The sequence below is a fragment of the Mustelus asterias genome, chromosome 15 (assembly GCF_964213995.1).
Source record: "Mustelus asterias chromosome 15, sMusAst1.hap1.1, whole genome shotgun sequence".
Classification (NCBI taxonomy): domain Eukaryota; kingdom Metazoa; phylum Chordata; class Chondrichthyes; order Carcharhiniformes; family Triakidae; genus Mustelus; species Mustelus asterias.
This window is the reverse complement of record NC_135815.1, coordinates 85031553-85048062: the sequence shown is the minus strand read 5'-3', so window position 1 is coordinate 85048062 and position 16510 is coordinate 85031553. Positions and strand designations below refer to the sequence as shown.

General features: G+C 47.7%; 1 protein-coding gene across 1 annotated transcript in view; it reads right to left on the bottom strand.

The window, feature by feature from the left end:
* The window catches only part of adgb (androglobin), a 287462-nt gene that overhangs the window by 196116 nt on the left and 74836 nt on the right, over positions 1-16510 (bottom strand). Inside the window, exons 7-8 of the mRNA XM_078230490.1 lie at positions 13797-13883; positions 9570-9751 (exon numbers count right to left, since the gene is read on the bottom strand). Of these exons, the coding sequence (XP_078086616.1) occupies positions 9570-9751; positions 13797-13883 (269 nt within the window). The remainder of the gene's footprint in view (positions 1-9569; positions 9752-13796; positions 13884-16510) is intronic.

Here is a 16510-nt window from a genome sequence, read left to right as displayed (position 1 = left end):
ATCACTATTTCTCTCCCCTCTGTCACCCTTGAACCCAGTCCACCCCCCCTCCCCCCCCACCACCACCCAAACCCCCTCAGCAGGCAGGCTTCTAGGTCACTATTGGGTGAGTACCACACAGCTTCTGATGCACATTAGGTGGAGACAGGAACGCCCCAAGGATTGGACAGTCAGAGGTCTGCTGGATCTTTGGACTGTGCCCGAGCCAGGTGCCATGCCTCTGGACATATTTGACTCTCAGCTGCTTCAGATGCAAAGGCAGGGCCGGGAATACCAGGAGGGGATGTCAGCAATACTCCTGCAACTGCAAGGCCAAATGGAGGAGTCCCTCAGCCTTCTATCACAGCAGATGGTTCCAGCAACATGTGGCACCCAGACCAACAGTGCAAGGGTGGCGTCTGCAGTAGAAAGCATGAGGGCCATGGCTGAGGGGTTCAACTGTTTGGTTCAGTCAATGGTGGGTCTCCAGGCAGCACCCGATGACATTAGGGCTTCTGGAGCTCACTCCAGTTGCCCCTTTGCCCCCATGGAGTAACTCAGGGGCCATGAGTGCCCAGAGGGAGGAGGATCCACTGGAGCACAGACTTCTGCCCTGGAGACCCTAGGAATGACCAGCCAATCTTCCCCCCTTCCTGAGACCAGCGCAACTCAGGCACAGCAGGCAGAACAGGATGACGCAACAACACTAGAGCTACCCGAAAGTTGGCCGAGACCCTCTAAGTCTCAGCCGTCCAGAGGACACCCGCCAAGAACATCTCAGGCAACAGGACATAGAAGGCAGGAGGCTGCCTCCAACTCTGATGTGCATCCTGGGAAAACACCTAAACATAGTGAGAGGGTACGCAAGACTAAGGAATTGTGGGGTCACAACGTGCGGACGGATGTAGTTAGGCACTATTGGCTGGGGAACATTTTAACTTGTAACAGTTGGATATGTCACTGAGTTAAATATTCTTGTTGCTCACCACTTTAACACCTTAGAAGCTTTAGCCCAACCCCCCAGGAGCATGGCGCTTCTCCCCATCGAGACACAGTTGTTCTCACTGGCACTCAGATGGTTAGGCCCCTTCAGTACAAATGTTTCATTTACAGTGATAAGACTCAGGCATGATTCAGTGAAACCTAGACCCTCACCCCTACCCCCATCCAGAGCAAACGGACAAAGGTATGAAGCAGGGAATCTCACTCAGACACTAGACAGACAGAAGTCAGACATAGGTATTCTCTGAGGGCCATCACAGACCATTCCTCACTGCGAGTTGTCACTACATTCCTGGGCATAAACCTGATTGCGTTATCGAGGAGGGCTCGGGAAGATCGCATTCCGAAATCTCACTGCGTAAATCCCGTTTTTAGCCTCTCGCGAGATTTAGCATCGAATCAGGGATTTGCGCCCACAGCTAACAGGCCCGCTAAATTGCGACCAATATAATGCTCAAAATAAATTTTAAATAGGAACACGAGGAGCCCATTCAGCCCCTCAAACCTGTTCTTTCCTTGAATCAGGTCAGTGAAATGTGTACCTCAGTTACATATCTATATTTCATATGCCTTCACACTCTTACCCAACAATAATTTGCAGGAAGCGAAATAGTCACATCAGCAGCAAACTAAATAGGAGCGGGTGAATTTGAATCACTTTAGCAGCTTAGGAAACAGGAGGGAGTGAATTGGTGCCAGCTCAGAAACACAGGGGGGACTTGAGAAACAGAGGCACCTCAACAGCAAGAGAGCAAGACAAAATCAGTGGCATCTTGGCAGTGTAGTGACTGAAAGGGAGTGAGACTGGGTCCCGCTTCCGCAGTACAGCAACAGGTCAATTACCATCTGAAGATGCCATTGCGGAGTTAAAAAAACCCAGATAACACTGAATTCAACTAGACTCACACAAAGGCAACATGTACAATAACAAACCTAATGGCAAGTCTATCTGGAATATTATATTAACACTGTTTTCTCTCAAAGAAAATTAAAATTGATTGCTACATCAAAACATTTGCATTAAGTGGTATAGTTGCTGAATTTTCCTTCTATTGCTGTTGTGGCAAGGAAAATTGCCATTGCTACGTTAAAGTAACAAGTAAAGCAATTGGTAAAGTGTCTCCCAGTAATCGCAAGAAGGAAAATGCAGATCTAACAGCTCGAGCAACAATTGCAACCCTCATCAACCAGTCCTATAACTTACTCTCTGAAAAAGATTGAGATGCAGTCTGAGAGATAGATGCTGGTCGTTGAACTACTGATCTGATTTTTTCTTTATTGAATTCTCCTTCCTTAGACTTTTTCTTCCCAGAATCTTTTGATTCTGTTCTTTCTGAGAAAATACGTTAAAAAGTTACTGAAAGGGCACACACACTTCATTTTTCTATTCTTTTCGCTTATTTTCTATTCTGTCTACCTTATTGTAACTTGAGACAAGTACACATGGATACAGAGAGAGGCTGGCGATAAATTGAAAAAGTGTTCTCAATGGTTGGCTGGCAGTGGCGTTGGAAGAGAGGCAAACAATAATATTAGAGCGATTTAAATCTGGTTCAGAAACTGGATATAAAACCTGTTGTTACTTAGAGGAGGAGCAAAAGCAGCACTAGAGGAAGAAGCCAATCTAGCAATGAATGAGTGGAGCTAAATCAAACAAATGTGCAACATGTCCTCTTGACAGAGATACAGGGCAGCCAGGATGGGTTGTTTGGGGTTAAAAGGTGGCTAGAGAACCAAGAATGTGGCACACATCGTGGAAGGAAGTAGTGGTAGCCACATTCTGTGCTCCAGGACTCCTTTGCAATTCAGTAAGAAATTCGATAACCTCAACAGAGTAGTCAAGCTATGGTATCTATTTCCCCTGACCCTTCTTTAAACATGTGGCAGTTCTTTCATTCATTGTACTGAAAGTTCTCTGGGTTACTGCTCTGGACACTAATCCCATCCTGCATCACCTGTGACCTATCAAATGTACCTCAAAGTATGTTATGCGTACTTTGAGGTACAAAAAACCACCCAGACTCACCAGATCCATCCTTTCTTGCTTTCTGAACCAGTCATAATCTTAATAAAAGCAAATTATTGCGGATGCTGGAATCTGAAACCAAAAGAGAAAATGCTGGAAAATCTCAGTAGGTCTGGCAGCAGCTGTGAGGAGAGAAAAAAGCTGACGTTTTGAGTCCAGATGACCCTTTGTCAATTGACAAAAGGTCATCTGGACTCGAAACATCCTGACAGATGCTGCCAGACCTGCTGAGATTTTCCTGCATTTTCTCTTTTGGTTTCAGTTATAATCTTACATTTTAATGGAAGACTTTGCCCAGTATTCAATGTAATGCACATGTTTTCTCTCTCACAGAAGTAAGTGGCCCATGACCACTGGGAAACTCAGGCTGTGAGGAGTGGTGAGTCCTCATTCAGAAAAACTAGGAAGAACCCAGAGAGCCATGTAGCAAAGTGATGTAGGGGTGGGGCCATGTGGGATAGTCAGTGGCAGCTGCAGGTTTGCATGGACTATCTGTATCATTATGAGAAATATGATCAGCACCTGCTAAAGCTAGCGAGGGAGATCATAATGGCAAATATCATATTATCTCTTTGTGTTCACCTAGGCATAAAGCCACAGAGGAGAAGGTAGGATGGGAAAGAGACAAGCAACCTTGCACCTTTGCCCTGCTGACCATGTCCTCACACATTCACTCTTTCTCATTCTCTCATCTGCCCAGAGAAATCCACCTGAGGGTTGTAGATTATTTTCATAAAGGTTTTTACTGGCCAGGACACAGGGTACAACTGTGCCATGAGAAGTCGGAATGGGGTTGGTGGGACAGGGGGAGCTGGTGGCAGTTCAAAGTGGGGAGAAGATACTTCATTTTCCAATCTCTAGTGTCCTGTTCTGAAGAGAAGGATACAAGATGAGTAAGTAACATGGAGACCAGCTTGACAAGAGTATAGCTTCGACAGAGTACTGAACTCGGGAACCTGGGGCGGCATGGTGGCACAGTGGCATAGCACTGCTGCCTCACAGCTCCGGGGACCAGGGTTCAATTCTGACCTTGGGTGACTGCGTGGAGTTTGCACATTCTCTCCGTGTCTGCATGGGTTTCTTCCAGGTGCTCCCACAGTCCAAAGCTGTGCAGGATGGGTGGATTTGCCATGCTAAATTGCCCCTTGGTGTCCCAAGATGTGTAGGTTAGATGGATTAGCCATGGTAAATGTGTGGGGTTATGGGGATAGGGTGAGGGGGAGGACCTAGATAAGTTACTCTGACTGGTAAGTTGGTGCAGACTCAATGGGCCGAATGGCCTCTCCTACACTGTAGTGATTCTATGATTCTACAAATTTGGTGAGTGAGAGAATTTGAAGTGTTTTAAGGGTTGATTTCCATCTAAAACCTAGTCAGGTGTTGTGTTCAACATTTAATTTAACTTTAACATTAACTTGCAGTTTCTTTCTGTCCTAATCAGCAGTAATGACAATGGTAGATGGACAGTTAGTTAATTAGGTGGCTAGTTGAACTGGTACCCTTGCTAGCATGGCTTGACTGAGGTCTTTGGAACTCCAATTGGTATAAATACAGGAGGTTTTGCTAGTGCACGGAGTAAGCACATGGTGGCCAACTCGGCAGGGTACAATTTTGACAGAGGACTGAACTCGGGATTTTGGTGAATGCAGGAATTTTAAATATGAGGTAAGAGGTCTTTTATAGAACAAGGAGTGGTCCGAGCGAGAGACTGGGACGTGACCTGAGAGCTGAAATCCAGAGGCATTAATTAGATAACCAATTCGGAGACTGATCAGTGAGTTGTAAAGCTTTTTGTGTCCTCCTTAATTTTATCCTCTCTAAAACTTACAGTTTAAATTAGTACTGGGGAAAGATAGTACTGTATTAAATTTATAGTTTCAGCTGTTAAGTGACTTAATATAACTATAAATAATTGTTGAGTGATGTTTCTAAACTTGAAACCCTAATTAATTAAATAAAGTACAATAATGATGGCAGGGCAGTTGATGCGTTTCAGCTATAGCAAGTGTGAGCTGATGGACAGCAGTGTGATTCAGAGCAACCATGTCTACAGTGTCAGTGTCTGCAGCTCCAGGAACCTCCAGTTAGATTTGATGAGCTAGAGTCTGAACTCCGGACACTACAATTCAGCAAGGGGGGAGAGAGTTATCTTCTGGACACTTAATTCCAGACAGTGTCACATCCCCTCGGAGGTCTTGGTGGGGAGGTGGGTGGTAGTGGAAGTTGGGATTTCTAAGGCTGGAGAAGATTACAGGGATACACAGTGGTGACACCATGAGCTGCATTTTACAGTGCATCGCAATCCCTGCTTGTCCCTGGCTAACAAGTTGGGAAGAGTCCATCCTTTATTTATAAGCAATTTATCACTGGGAGCAGTGCCAATTGGCTCAAGGTGAGATTTCACCCCTATCTCAGGAAGATGTCCCATCTTAGAATGTTGCATGACCAGTACCTCTGTAGTTACTGCAGCATCAGGTTTGAGTGGCGGCCACAGCTGGAGCTACAGGCGCTCCCAATAGAAGAGGAGCGTGTGGTGCTTGGACTGACAGCTAAGTCTGGGCTATTCCTGGGGCTAGGCCAGCAGGCCCAGCCGAGGGATGTGGGGGTGAGGCCAGGTTTGAGAGACTAGTGGGACAAGGGTAAAGGGAAGGAAGTAGGGAAGTATGACCTGGGAGGTGGGTTGCTCCAATGAACCCTTAGAGATAGGATGTATGCGCATTTAGAAAGGAATAAACTCATTAACGATAGTCAGCATGGTTTTGTGAGAGGGAGGTCATGCCTCACTAACCTGGTGGAGTTTTTTGAAGAAGTGACCAGAATGGTTGACGAGGGAAGGGCCGTGAATGTCGTCTATATGGACTTTAGTAAAGCGTTTGACAAAGTCCCTCATGGTAGGCTGGTGAAAAAGGTTGGATCTCATGGGATAAAGGGGGAGGTGGCTAGATGGGTGGAGAACTGGCTTGGTCACAGAAGACAGAGGGTGGTAGTGGAAGGGTCTTTTTCCGGCTGGATGCCTGTGACTAGTGGTGTTCCGCAGGGCTCTGTATTGGGACCTCTGCTGTTTGTGATTTATATAAGCGATCTGGAAGAAGGTGTAACTGGGGTGATCAGTAAGTTTGCGGACGACACAAAATTGGCAGGACTTGCAGATAGTGAGGAGCATTGTCAGAAGCTACAGAAGGATATAGATAGGCTGGAAATTTGGGCAAAGAAATGGCAGATGGAGTTCAATCCTGATAAATGCGAAGTGATGCATTTTGGTAGAAATAATGTAGGGAGGAGCTATATGATAAATGGCAGAACCATAAAGGGTGTAGATACGCAGAGGGACCTGGGTGTGCAAGTCCACGGATCCTTGAAAGTGACGTCACAGGTGGAGAAGGTGGTGAAGAAGGCATATGGCATGCTTGCCTTTATAGGACGGGGCATTGAGTATAAAAGTTGGGGTCTGATGTTGCAGATGTATAGAACGTTGGTTCGGCCGCATCTGGAATACTGCGTCCAGTTCTGGTCGCCACACTACCAGAAGGACGTGGAGGCTTTGGAGAGAGTACAGAGGAGGTTTACCAGGATGTTACCTGGTATGGAAGGGCTTAGTTATGAGGAGAGATTGGGTAAACTGGGGTTGTTCTCCCTGGAAAGACGGAGGATGAGGGGAGACTTAATAGAGGTGTATAAAATTATGAAAGGCATAGATAGGGTGAACGGTGGGAAGCTTTTCCCCAGGTCGGTGGTGACGTTCACGAGGGGTCATAGGTTCAAGGTGAAGGGGGGCAGGTTTAACACAGATATCAGGCGGACATATTTGACACAGAGGGTGGTGGGGGCCTGGAATGCGCTGCCAGGCAAGGTGGTGGAGGCGGACACACTGGGAACATTTAAGACTTATCTAGACAGCCATATGAACGGAGTGGGAATGGAGGGATACAAAAGAATGGTCTAGTTTGGACCAGGGAGCGGCGCGGGCTTGGAAGGCCGAAGGGCCTGTTCCTGTGCTGTATTGTTCTTTGTTCTTAACCCTGGGGAACCACACTAGAGGCAGCCTTCCCCCCCTTGCCAACACTGGCCCACACAGCTAAAGCTGTAGGGCAATCTGCTTCTGATGGGCCTCCCCGCTGTGGATAAAATAGCAATGGGGGCAAGATGAGAGCATTAATTGGCCACTTAAGGGCCTTAATAGGCCCAAAGGCTCCAATGTGAATGAGGGGAGATCTCATAGAAACTTACAAAATTCTAACAGGACTAGACAGGGTAGATGCAGGGAGGATATTCCCGATGGTGGGGGAGTCCAAAACCAGGGGTCACAGTCTGAGGATTCAAGGTGGACCATTTAGGATATCATTACCACAGGAAGTAGAAGATGCCAAAACATTGAACGTATTCAAGAGGCAGCTAGATAAAGCACTTGGGGTGAATGGGATCAAATGTTATGGGGAAAAAGCAGGATTAGGCCATTGAATTGGATGATCAGCCATGATCATAATTAATGGCGGAGCAGGCTCGAAGGGCCAAATGGCCTCCCCCTGCTCCTATCTTCTATGTTTTTGTATTTCTATGCAGCGTCTCCCATAAAAGTTGAGACAGGTCAGTGAAGGGCAGGCCTTGTGCTACATTTTACAAGCTTCCCCGCTGCCTTCAAAGCTGCCAGCCCTGGGGTATAAAATCCAGCCCAGTGGAGAGATTTGAACACAAGGGGCCCGATTTTATCAACAATTTGCGCCCGTTTTCGGGCGTGAAATCACGGTAAAGTCGGGTGTGAGGCCTTTATTGCGATCTGCACCCGCCTCCGCGCAGATCGCTACTTTACCGAGACCCGTGAATGGCGGGGATCCGTTCCGCGCCCAAATCAGGCGCAACGACGATTTAAATCCATTAGCATGCATTTAAATTTAATTAATGAACTGCCCACCCAACTCTATCAGCATTTCCCCCTTTACCACCGCGTTTGCCGATCCGGAACCGCGCTTTTAGCGACCTGATAAATAAAAGTCTGAAGCGGGTGCTCCAGCCTCTGAAGAGCGCGTTCAGTGTTTCCAACGGCTCTCTGACTCAGATCAGTGGTGGGGGGGAGGAGGGAGGCGGGTCAGATCATTCTCTGGTTGGAGGGGGGAGGAGGGGAGTGAGGTCAAATCGTTGCCTGGTTTGGGGGGGGGGGGGGGGGGGGGGAGGAGGAGGATCAGATGTATCTCTGGCGGGGGTGAGGGGGGAGGGCCGATCGTTGTCTGGTGGTGGGGGGGGGGGAGGCGGATCAGATGTTCCTCTGGAGGGGAGGGGGAGTGAGGCCAGACCATTCTCTGGCAAGTTCATTGTCGGGGGGGGGGGGTGTGAGGCCAGATCGTCGTCTTGGGGGGGGTGGGGGGAGTGAGGCCAGATCGTTGTCTTGGGGGGGGCGGGGGGAGGGGGAGAGGGAGTGAGGCCAGATCGTTGTCTTGGGGGGCGGGGGGAGGGGGGGAGGGAGTGAGGCTGGATCGTTGTCTTGGGGGGGGGGGGGGGGGGAGGAAGGAGGGAGTGAAGCCGGATCGTTGTCTTGGGGGGGAGAGGAGGGAGGCTGGTGAGATGTATCTTGGGGAGGGGGGGGCAGATGGATCTCTGGTGGGGGGAGGGCAGATGGATCTCTGATGCGGGGGGTCCGCTATCACTCTGCGGGCGATCGGTGTGGGGGGAGGGGGGCAGTGGTGGTGATCGGTCTGGGTAATGGGGAGGTGTGAATAAGGGACACACACACACATCACTGTCCCCCTTATCCACCACCCCCTGCTACCCAGACCGATCGCCATCTCTGCCCCCCCTCCCCCCCCACCGATCGCCCGCAGTATGGCAGCGGACCCCCTGCGCCCCCTCCCCCCCCACCCCTACCAGAGATCCATCTGCCCCCCCCCCCCCTACCAGAGATCCATCTGCGCCCTCCTCCCTGCCCCAAGATACACCCTCACTCCTGGTTTTCGCTCTCGGGCCGCTTTCTCTGCTTTCTGCGGCTCGAGAGCGATGCGACACGGGTGCGCTTTTTCCAATTCTTTTCTAACTGCGCATGCGCAGTTCAGAGCTCTGATCGTTCCAGCTGCGCTAAGCCCTGCCCACAGCGCGAATCAGACTGGAGATGGCTGAGAGCGTTTGGGGGCGCCTGAAAGCAGATTTCTAAGTCGGATCTGCATTACGCCCAGATTCGGCACTTAGAATGAAAATGGTAAAATCGGGCCCAAGGATGAGAATTTTAAAAACATGATGCTCCTGCACCAGGAACCAATCCATGTCAGTGAGCATAAGGAGTGGTAGGTGAATGGCATTTGGTGCAGGTCAGGTTGCAGGCAACAGAGTTTTGGATGAGTTCAAGTTTACACAGGGTGCAAGGTGGGATGTCAGCCAGGAGAGAATTACGTTGGTTGAGTCTGGAGGTAACAAAAGCACGAATGAGAGTTTGAGCAGCTGAGGAGCTGAGGCAGGAGTGCAGACAGGCAACATTACAGCAGTGAAATGAAGCGGTTTTGGTGATGGAGAGAATAATGAGGTTGGAAAATCAATTCAGGTGGCCACTTAATTTTGAAAAGAAATGCAATGGATGTACCTTTGGCAGCTTTCTCAACTGGCTTGAAGCTGGCACTTTCCGCTATTTCTTCATGTTCCTTTATAATTTTATCTATTGACTCCACTGAAGGTGCTTTGGCTAAAACAGGTTCCTCATTTACAAAGGTGAACTCTGGCACCATAGTCTTCAGAAAGGACCACATTCTTTCAGGCTGCTCAGATCTGGAAGACATTTGCCAAAAATAAACTGTATACTTTGGGAACATATCAAGGAGCATTTTTTCCATATTGGCATGTTTTAAAATATAAAGGAATAAAAATCTTGCCTACATTTTTAAAGCAGCTGCACAGACTGAAGTGCTCATTCTGCAGGAAGTGAGACATTCACCAATTAAAGGTTGAAATAAGTAGCTTTTTGGGTGCTGGTGCAGTCGAGGGATTTGGGGAATGGGTGGGAAAATGGAGTTTAAACTGATGATCAGCCATGAGGAGAGGGCGTTGGCCTACACTAACTTGGCACTCAGGTCTCAAAGTAAAGGAAAAAGATTTTGTGGGCAATTCTCCCAGCCCGCTGCACTGCTTTTGTTGCGCAGTGGGCCGGGAGACTCAAGCGGAGGCTGTTTAGCATGATTCCCGCTGGGCACCATAGTCTCTGTGAGTCTCCGGCTGCTGGGTTTCCGGCGCCATCATAATGTATTCAAACCAGTATGAGAATGTAATTTGCATCTAATTAGCGGCCCCGGACTGAAGTCTCCAGGTCTGCTACACTCTCCCCCCATCGCCAGGAGTGTTTTACTCCAGCGGTGTTCACAGCAGCTCCCCATGGTCCGATCCCACTCAAGTGAAGGGGGGACCATCGAGGGGATAAGAGGGGTGCCCCCTGGGCATTGCCAGCCTGGCATTGCCAGCCTGGGCCCCCCTGACACTGCCCAAGGGGAATCGTGGCACTGCCCACCGGGCATTGGGGCCTCTGGTGGGAGATCGGTGGGGTGGGGGATCTGGCTGCCACTCTGCACTTGGGTTTGGTGAAAGAGGGAGGGAGGCCAGTGATCGGGGTTGGCCATTGGTGTGGGGGGGGCGGGGGGGGGGGGGGTTGGCCTACCTGGGGGTTCGGGAGATCAGGACTGCCGAGGGGGGGAGGGCGATCGTTGTGGCCTGGGAGGGGAGGGGGGGGGGGGGGGGGGGGGGCGCGCGGTGGGCTGGGGGCCGAGGCTGGCCTGGCCACATCCTGGGGGCCAGCGATCGGGCTGTTGCGGGTGGGGGGTTGCACAGCCAGTGATGTGGGGTTGTAGGGCTTGCCAGCAATTGAGCTGGCCAGTGATTGGGAGACTGGCAGTGCGGGGCTACTGTGCATGCGCCGATCTTCACTCTGACAGATCAGCGCATGTGCAGTGGCCCGCTCAGCGCTATGCTGCCAGTCTCTCCAGCGGGAATAAGGCCTGCCTACTGAGTTTTCATGTGAATCACGCTGGTGCACTCTGCATTGCACTGAAAAAACCAGCGGGATTTACTCCAGCTTTCGCGCGAATTCGACACTTAATGTAAGACGCATGGCATTCAATCTCTGCACAAAGTTTCACAAGCAGCAATATGATAATGACTTGTATTTGTCGTGTTGGTTGAAGAATAAACATTGGCCAGGACACCAGGAATACCCTGTTCATCTTCAAAATAGTGCACTGGAATCTTTTATGTCCACCTGCAAAGGCATCAAAGCTTTAAGGTCTTACCTGACAGATGGTTACTGGGCAACTTTGTGCTCAGGTTGCTTGGAATGGAGCTTAAACTTGTCTGATTGAGAGGTGGGATTGGTATCAACTGAGCAATAATTGTCACTTAAATAGCTCTATTTCCTTAGTCCTCATGAGAATTTGAGTCATATAGCTGATGAAAAATTGGATTTGAGCCTCCTTCTTAAAATGCTACAATCTATGTGATTTAGGTTCATTCACAGTGCTATTAGGAAGGGGGTCAGGATTTTGATCCAGAAAGAGTGAAGGAATGGCAATAAAGTTACAAGTCAGGTATGTTTGTAGCTTCGAGGGGAATTTGCAGATAGTGGTGGTGTTCCATGCATCTGCTGCCTTTGTCCTTCTAGGTGGTAGAGGTCAGGGGTTTGGAAGGTGTTGTTGAAGGAGCCTCAGTGAGTTGCTGCAGTGCATCTTGTAGATGGTTCACACTGCTGGCACTGTGAGTTGGTGGTGGAGGGAGTGAATGTTCAGATTGGTGGATAGAGTGCCAATCAAGTGAGCTGCTGTGACCTGGATGGTGACAAATTGAATGTTGTTGTCCCTGCACTCACCCAGGCAAGTGGAGCGTATTCCATCACACTCGTGATAGGCTGTGTTCATAAAAATAATTGCAACACATTGGTCACAATTATGGCTCAAGAATGTTATTGAGCCATTTTGGATATTAAAGGTGGGGATTAATGACACATTTAGAAGGTATGGATGTGAGTAATTAACTTCTCTAGCATTACATTAAGGCCCAGGAACAGGTCATTTGACCAAACACATCTATTCCAGTGTTTATGCTCCAAAGAGCTTTCTCCCATCTTACTTCATCTCATTGTATCAATATGTCATTTTACCTTATTTGCCTCAATCACTCCACAAGTTCCACATTCTTACGTTACTTGTGGTTAGAATGGATTTAGAAAAGTATCTGTCAGCCCATGTATGTTTAGGATAAATCATGTAGATCCAGTGATTCCCATGCACCCGTGACTGTCCAAGTAACAGTACAACAGCAGTTGTACCACCTAAAAAAATATCCATTCGACCTACAACAACTCTCCTTTAGGGTGGGAGAACTGGATGAATTGTTCAGGGTCTACATCAATGTACATGGAATGGCTGCTGAGATCCTCTGCAATCACCATCCAGGCTTGCTTCATCAGGCAAGATGGTGTCTTCATGCCATCCTTTGGGAAGAGGATGTCCCAACTTGAGCTTACAGCCTGGGAGAGAACCTGCAGGGAGGTATCGTTAAACTGTGGGATCGTCCAATGTTTTCCTCTGCCATGGCGGCAGCAGCCTCCTGACTTTGGCCCTCAGGGCTTCCACAGGGATTCTGGTGTCCTTAGGTCTGCCAAAGGGGTGTAGGGATCTTGAAGTCTGTCACAGGAATCTTCTGCATTGTTGCTGAGGCAATCCTTAGCAACAAGACAGCAATGCATAAAGGGCTAATAACACTTTAAAGATGGTGCCAGCCCCCACGTTTGAATTAGGTGACGCCACCATCGGTGTCTTGATGCCTGCCTGGCTAGTCAATTAGACAGGCCCTGCACCTCCAGGCAGTCAATTGGGCGGCCGCCTCAAGACTATGTTTAGTGGATTGCATGTTGCTCGTGCGGAAGTGATTCCTGCTCCCAGTGCTGCCTCTGTGACCCACCCCATCCGGATAACATTTACTCACTTTACTTTGCCTCAGAAATATCCCTTGAAAATAACAACTCGCTTAATTTTTTAAAACATCACAAGGTTCCCCGTGGTAACATTATCAGACAAAATTTTGCACCAAGCCAAAGAAGAAGATATTAGATCATCAGAAATTTTGTTGAAGGGGTAGGTTTAATAAATGGTTTGGAGGAGAGACAGTGGAGAATCTTAAAGAGGGAATTCTAGAGTTTAGGGTCCGGACAACTGACTGCAGGGCTGCCATGGTAGGGCAAAGGAAATGGGAATAAATAGTCTGCTGAAGTTGGAGGAACAGAGTTTTAAGAGGCGTGCCAGCTAATATTGCCATCTACAATTTCTAGGCTATAATGCTATAAATATGTACATTATTACACAGTAGTTTACAAATGTTCCATTTCAAATGTAACATAGAATAGAATCCCTGCAGTGCCATTTGGCCTCAAGTCTGCACCTAATCTCTGAGGGAGTGTCTTACCCAGGCCCTCTCCTCCACCCTATCCCTGTAATCCTGCACATTTCCCATGGCTAATTCCATCTAACCTACACATCTTGGGACAGTAAGGGGCAATTTAGCACGGCCAATCCCTCTAACCTGCATATCTTAGACTGTGGAAGGAAACCGGAGCACCCGGTTTCACACACAGACACGGAGAGAATGTGCAAACTTCACACAATCACTGAAGGTCGGAATCGAACCTGGGTTTCTGGTGCTGTGAGGCAGCAGTGCTAACCACTGTGCCACCGTGCTGCCCTTCTGCTTTGTTTCCAACACACAAGTTAATAAACACAGTAACTAATTGATCTAAGGTGGAAACTTCAAAATTAGTTTGTTCATGGGTACTTACTGGAGTGGGACGATCTCAGGATGCCAGCCTGTCAGAGCGTGTAATACTGTGAACTCCCCTACTTCTTTTCTTCCTGTCGTATTCATGCTGTTAAAACACAATTAGAGCCCATGGTATTACCAGAAGTAGCCATCGGTAAGCTTGAAGTTCAGCAGCAAATGGCAAATAAGAGAGGTGAATCACTGAGGCGTCTGCTGTTTAGTCAACTACGAGTGTAAATACAGTTTCTCTGAATGTAACCAGGATACATTCTTAAACCTTGTAATAATAATGATGAATAAAACAATATCAATTGCAATACTGAATTTCAGTTCAGTTTGTAGCAGCCTCGCCTCTGAGTGAAGATTGTGCATCCATTCCAGAAACATGAGCACTAAATCTAGGCTGACATTCCAGCACGAGGCAACTGTTGCACTGTCAGAACTAAGGTCCTTTGGATGAAATTTTAAAATGAGCTTCCATTTGGCCTTTTGATAGTCAGTAAGAGCAGGGTAGCTCTTCCCGGTTCTCTCAACCAACATCAATAAAACAGATTATCCGGTCACCGAGCTATTTGTGGGATCTTGCTGTGCCAATGGTGGAATGAAGGGAGGGGCGCTATAAAAGACCTGAGCTGAAGGAGTGGAGAGTAGATCCTCCTTCTCAAAATACGAACACAGGGAAATGAAAAGAGTCAGTCAGAGACAGTGACAGCTGTTTGGGTTTTTGAACAGAAAAATGAGTCAGGAAATGTTCACCATGCTGATTGAGAGAATAAGGAGGGTAATTATAAGTTATTTTCATTGAATTATAGAATTATAGTATCCCTACAGTGCAAAAGGAGGCCAATTGGCCCATCAAGCCTGCACTGACCACAATCCCATTCAGGCCTATTCCCGTAACTCCACATATTTATCCTGCTAATCCCCCTGACACTAAGGGGCAATTTATCATGACCAATCAACCTAACCCACACATCTTTGGACTGTGGGAGGAAACTGGAACACCCAGAGGAAACCCATGCAGACAGGGGGAGAATGTGCAAACTCCACACGGACAGTGACCCGAGGCCGGAATTGAACCCAGGTCCCTGGTGCTGTGAGGCAGCAGTGCTAACCACTGTGCCACCATGCCGCCCCTAAAGTTTTTGCTAAAGTCAAGTAAATAACCCACTAATGTGGGAAAATGCAACACATTGGACGGCATGGTGGCACAGTGGTTAGCACTGCTGCCTTACAGTGCCTGGGACCCGGGTTCGATTCCCGGCTTGAGTTTGTGCGGAGTCTGCACATTCTCCCCATGTCTGCGTGGGTTTCCTCCGAGTGCTCCGATTTCCTTCCACAGTCCGAAAAACATGGTGGTTAGGTGCATTGGCCATGCTAAATTCTCCCTCAGTGTGGCCACCAGGGGATTTTCACAGTAACTTCACTGCAGTGTTAATGTAAGCCTACTTGTGACACTAGTAAATAAACTAAACTACAATATGTTATGTACTATTGTGAGGACTGCCAATTAATCACCATTAACTTTTGTGTTTGGAATAATTGTTTAAATGCATGTTAATCATGGAAGTTGCAAGTGAGTAAGTAGGAATACTTTGTTCACTGGACAATCACTTAAGTCCACTTGAGATGGCTGTTGGGGCTTAGTTTAATGTCTCAGTCAAAAGACATCGCTTCTGACAGTTCAGCACTCCCTGGGGTACAAAGTATCAGTCTGTATTCTGTGCTCAAGAGTTTGGAGTGGGACTTGAACTCACGTCTTCTGACTCAGATGCAAGAAAACTATTACTGATCCATGGCTGACAGCTATTTACATCTTCATATAGTAAACATATTCCTGCCTGCCTCAAGCCCATCATGAATTACACTGTGTCCAAAGAGAGGTTAAAATGTAAATGAGACAATTATTTTGTAAAGTTGTTGAATTGGGATGTAACTAATTGGAAGCAACAGGAGTTCAAATCTGTATTCACACCATGGCTCAGTTCAGTGAGACCAAGGTGCTGGTGCCCTTTAGTGGTATTTGCCTTCTCTGCTTTCATTATTCAAATGGAATCTTCTTCCCAGTCATTTCTTAACAGCTTACAGTCAGTAATCCTGCATGAATTGTGACATGCACACAGGTTATCCTATTGTACAGTTAGTCTGGGTACTATCTCCGATACCTGGTCGATTTACAGGAGTAACTAGCACTGCTGTACCTGAGAAAATATATAAGGCAGGACCCTAACCTTGAAACAGTAAGTTCTGATGGCATGTTCAATATAATATTCTGCTTTAGGTTGCTTGATCTAATGAGTCTATCCTGAGCCAAACAGGATCTTATCATTGTTAAGAAACAGCGGAAGAAATTGGCTCTGTGACAACCAAGAGGGACAGATCATGGGGTTTAATAATGCTACAGGGGTTGTAGGGGGAGGAGGTTTGGCTTTGCAGGCAGTAACTGACTATGAACCTTTTTAATGAATTTTCAGGAGGGGGCATCTACCCATCAAGATCTCAACACTCTATGGTTAACGAAGTTTCTCCTGCGTTCTTTACTGGATCTATTAGTGACTTCACGCTAATGTACTTCTCCAGAAGTGAAACATATTCTGTATATTTACTTTGTCAAACTCTTTCAGAATTCTAAAGACCTCTGTTGGGTGGTCTTTTTTCTCTTTTGCAGTTTAGAGAAAAGTTTTCTCTTTTCTAAAATTAAGAGCCGCAGCCTATTCAGTCTTTGTACCCTCT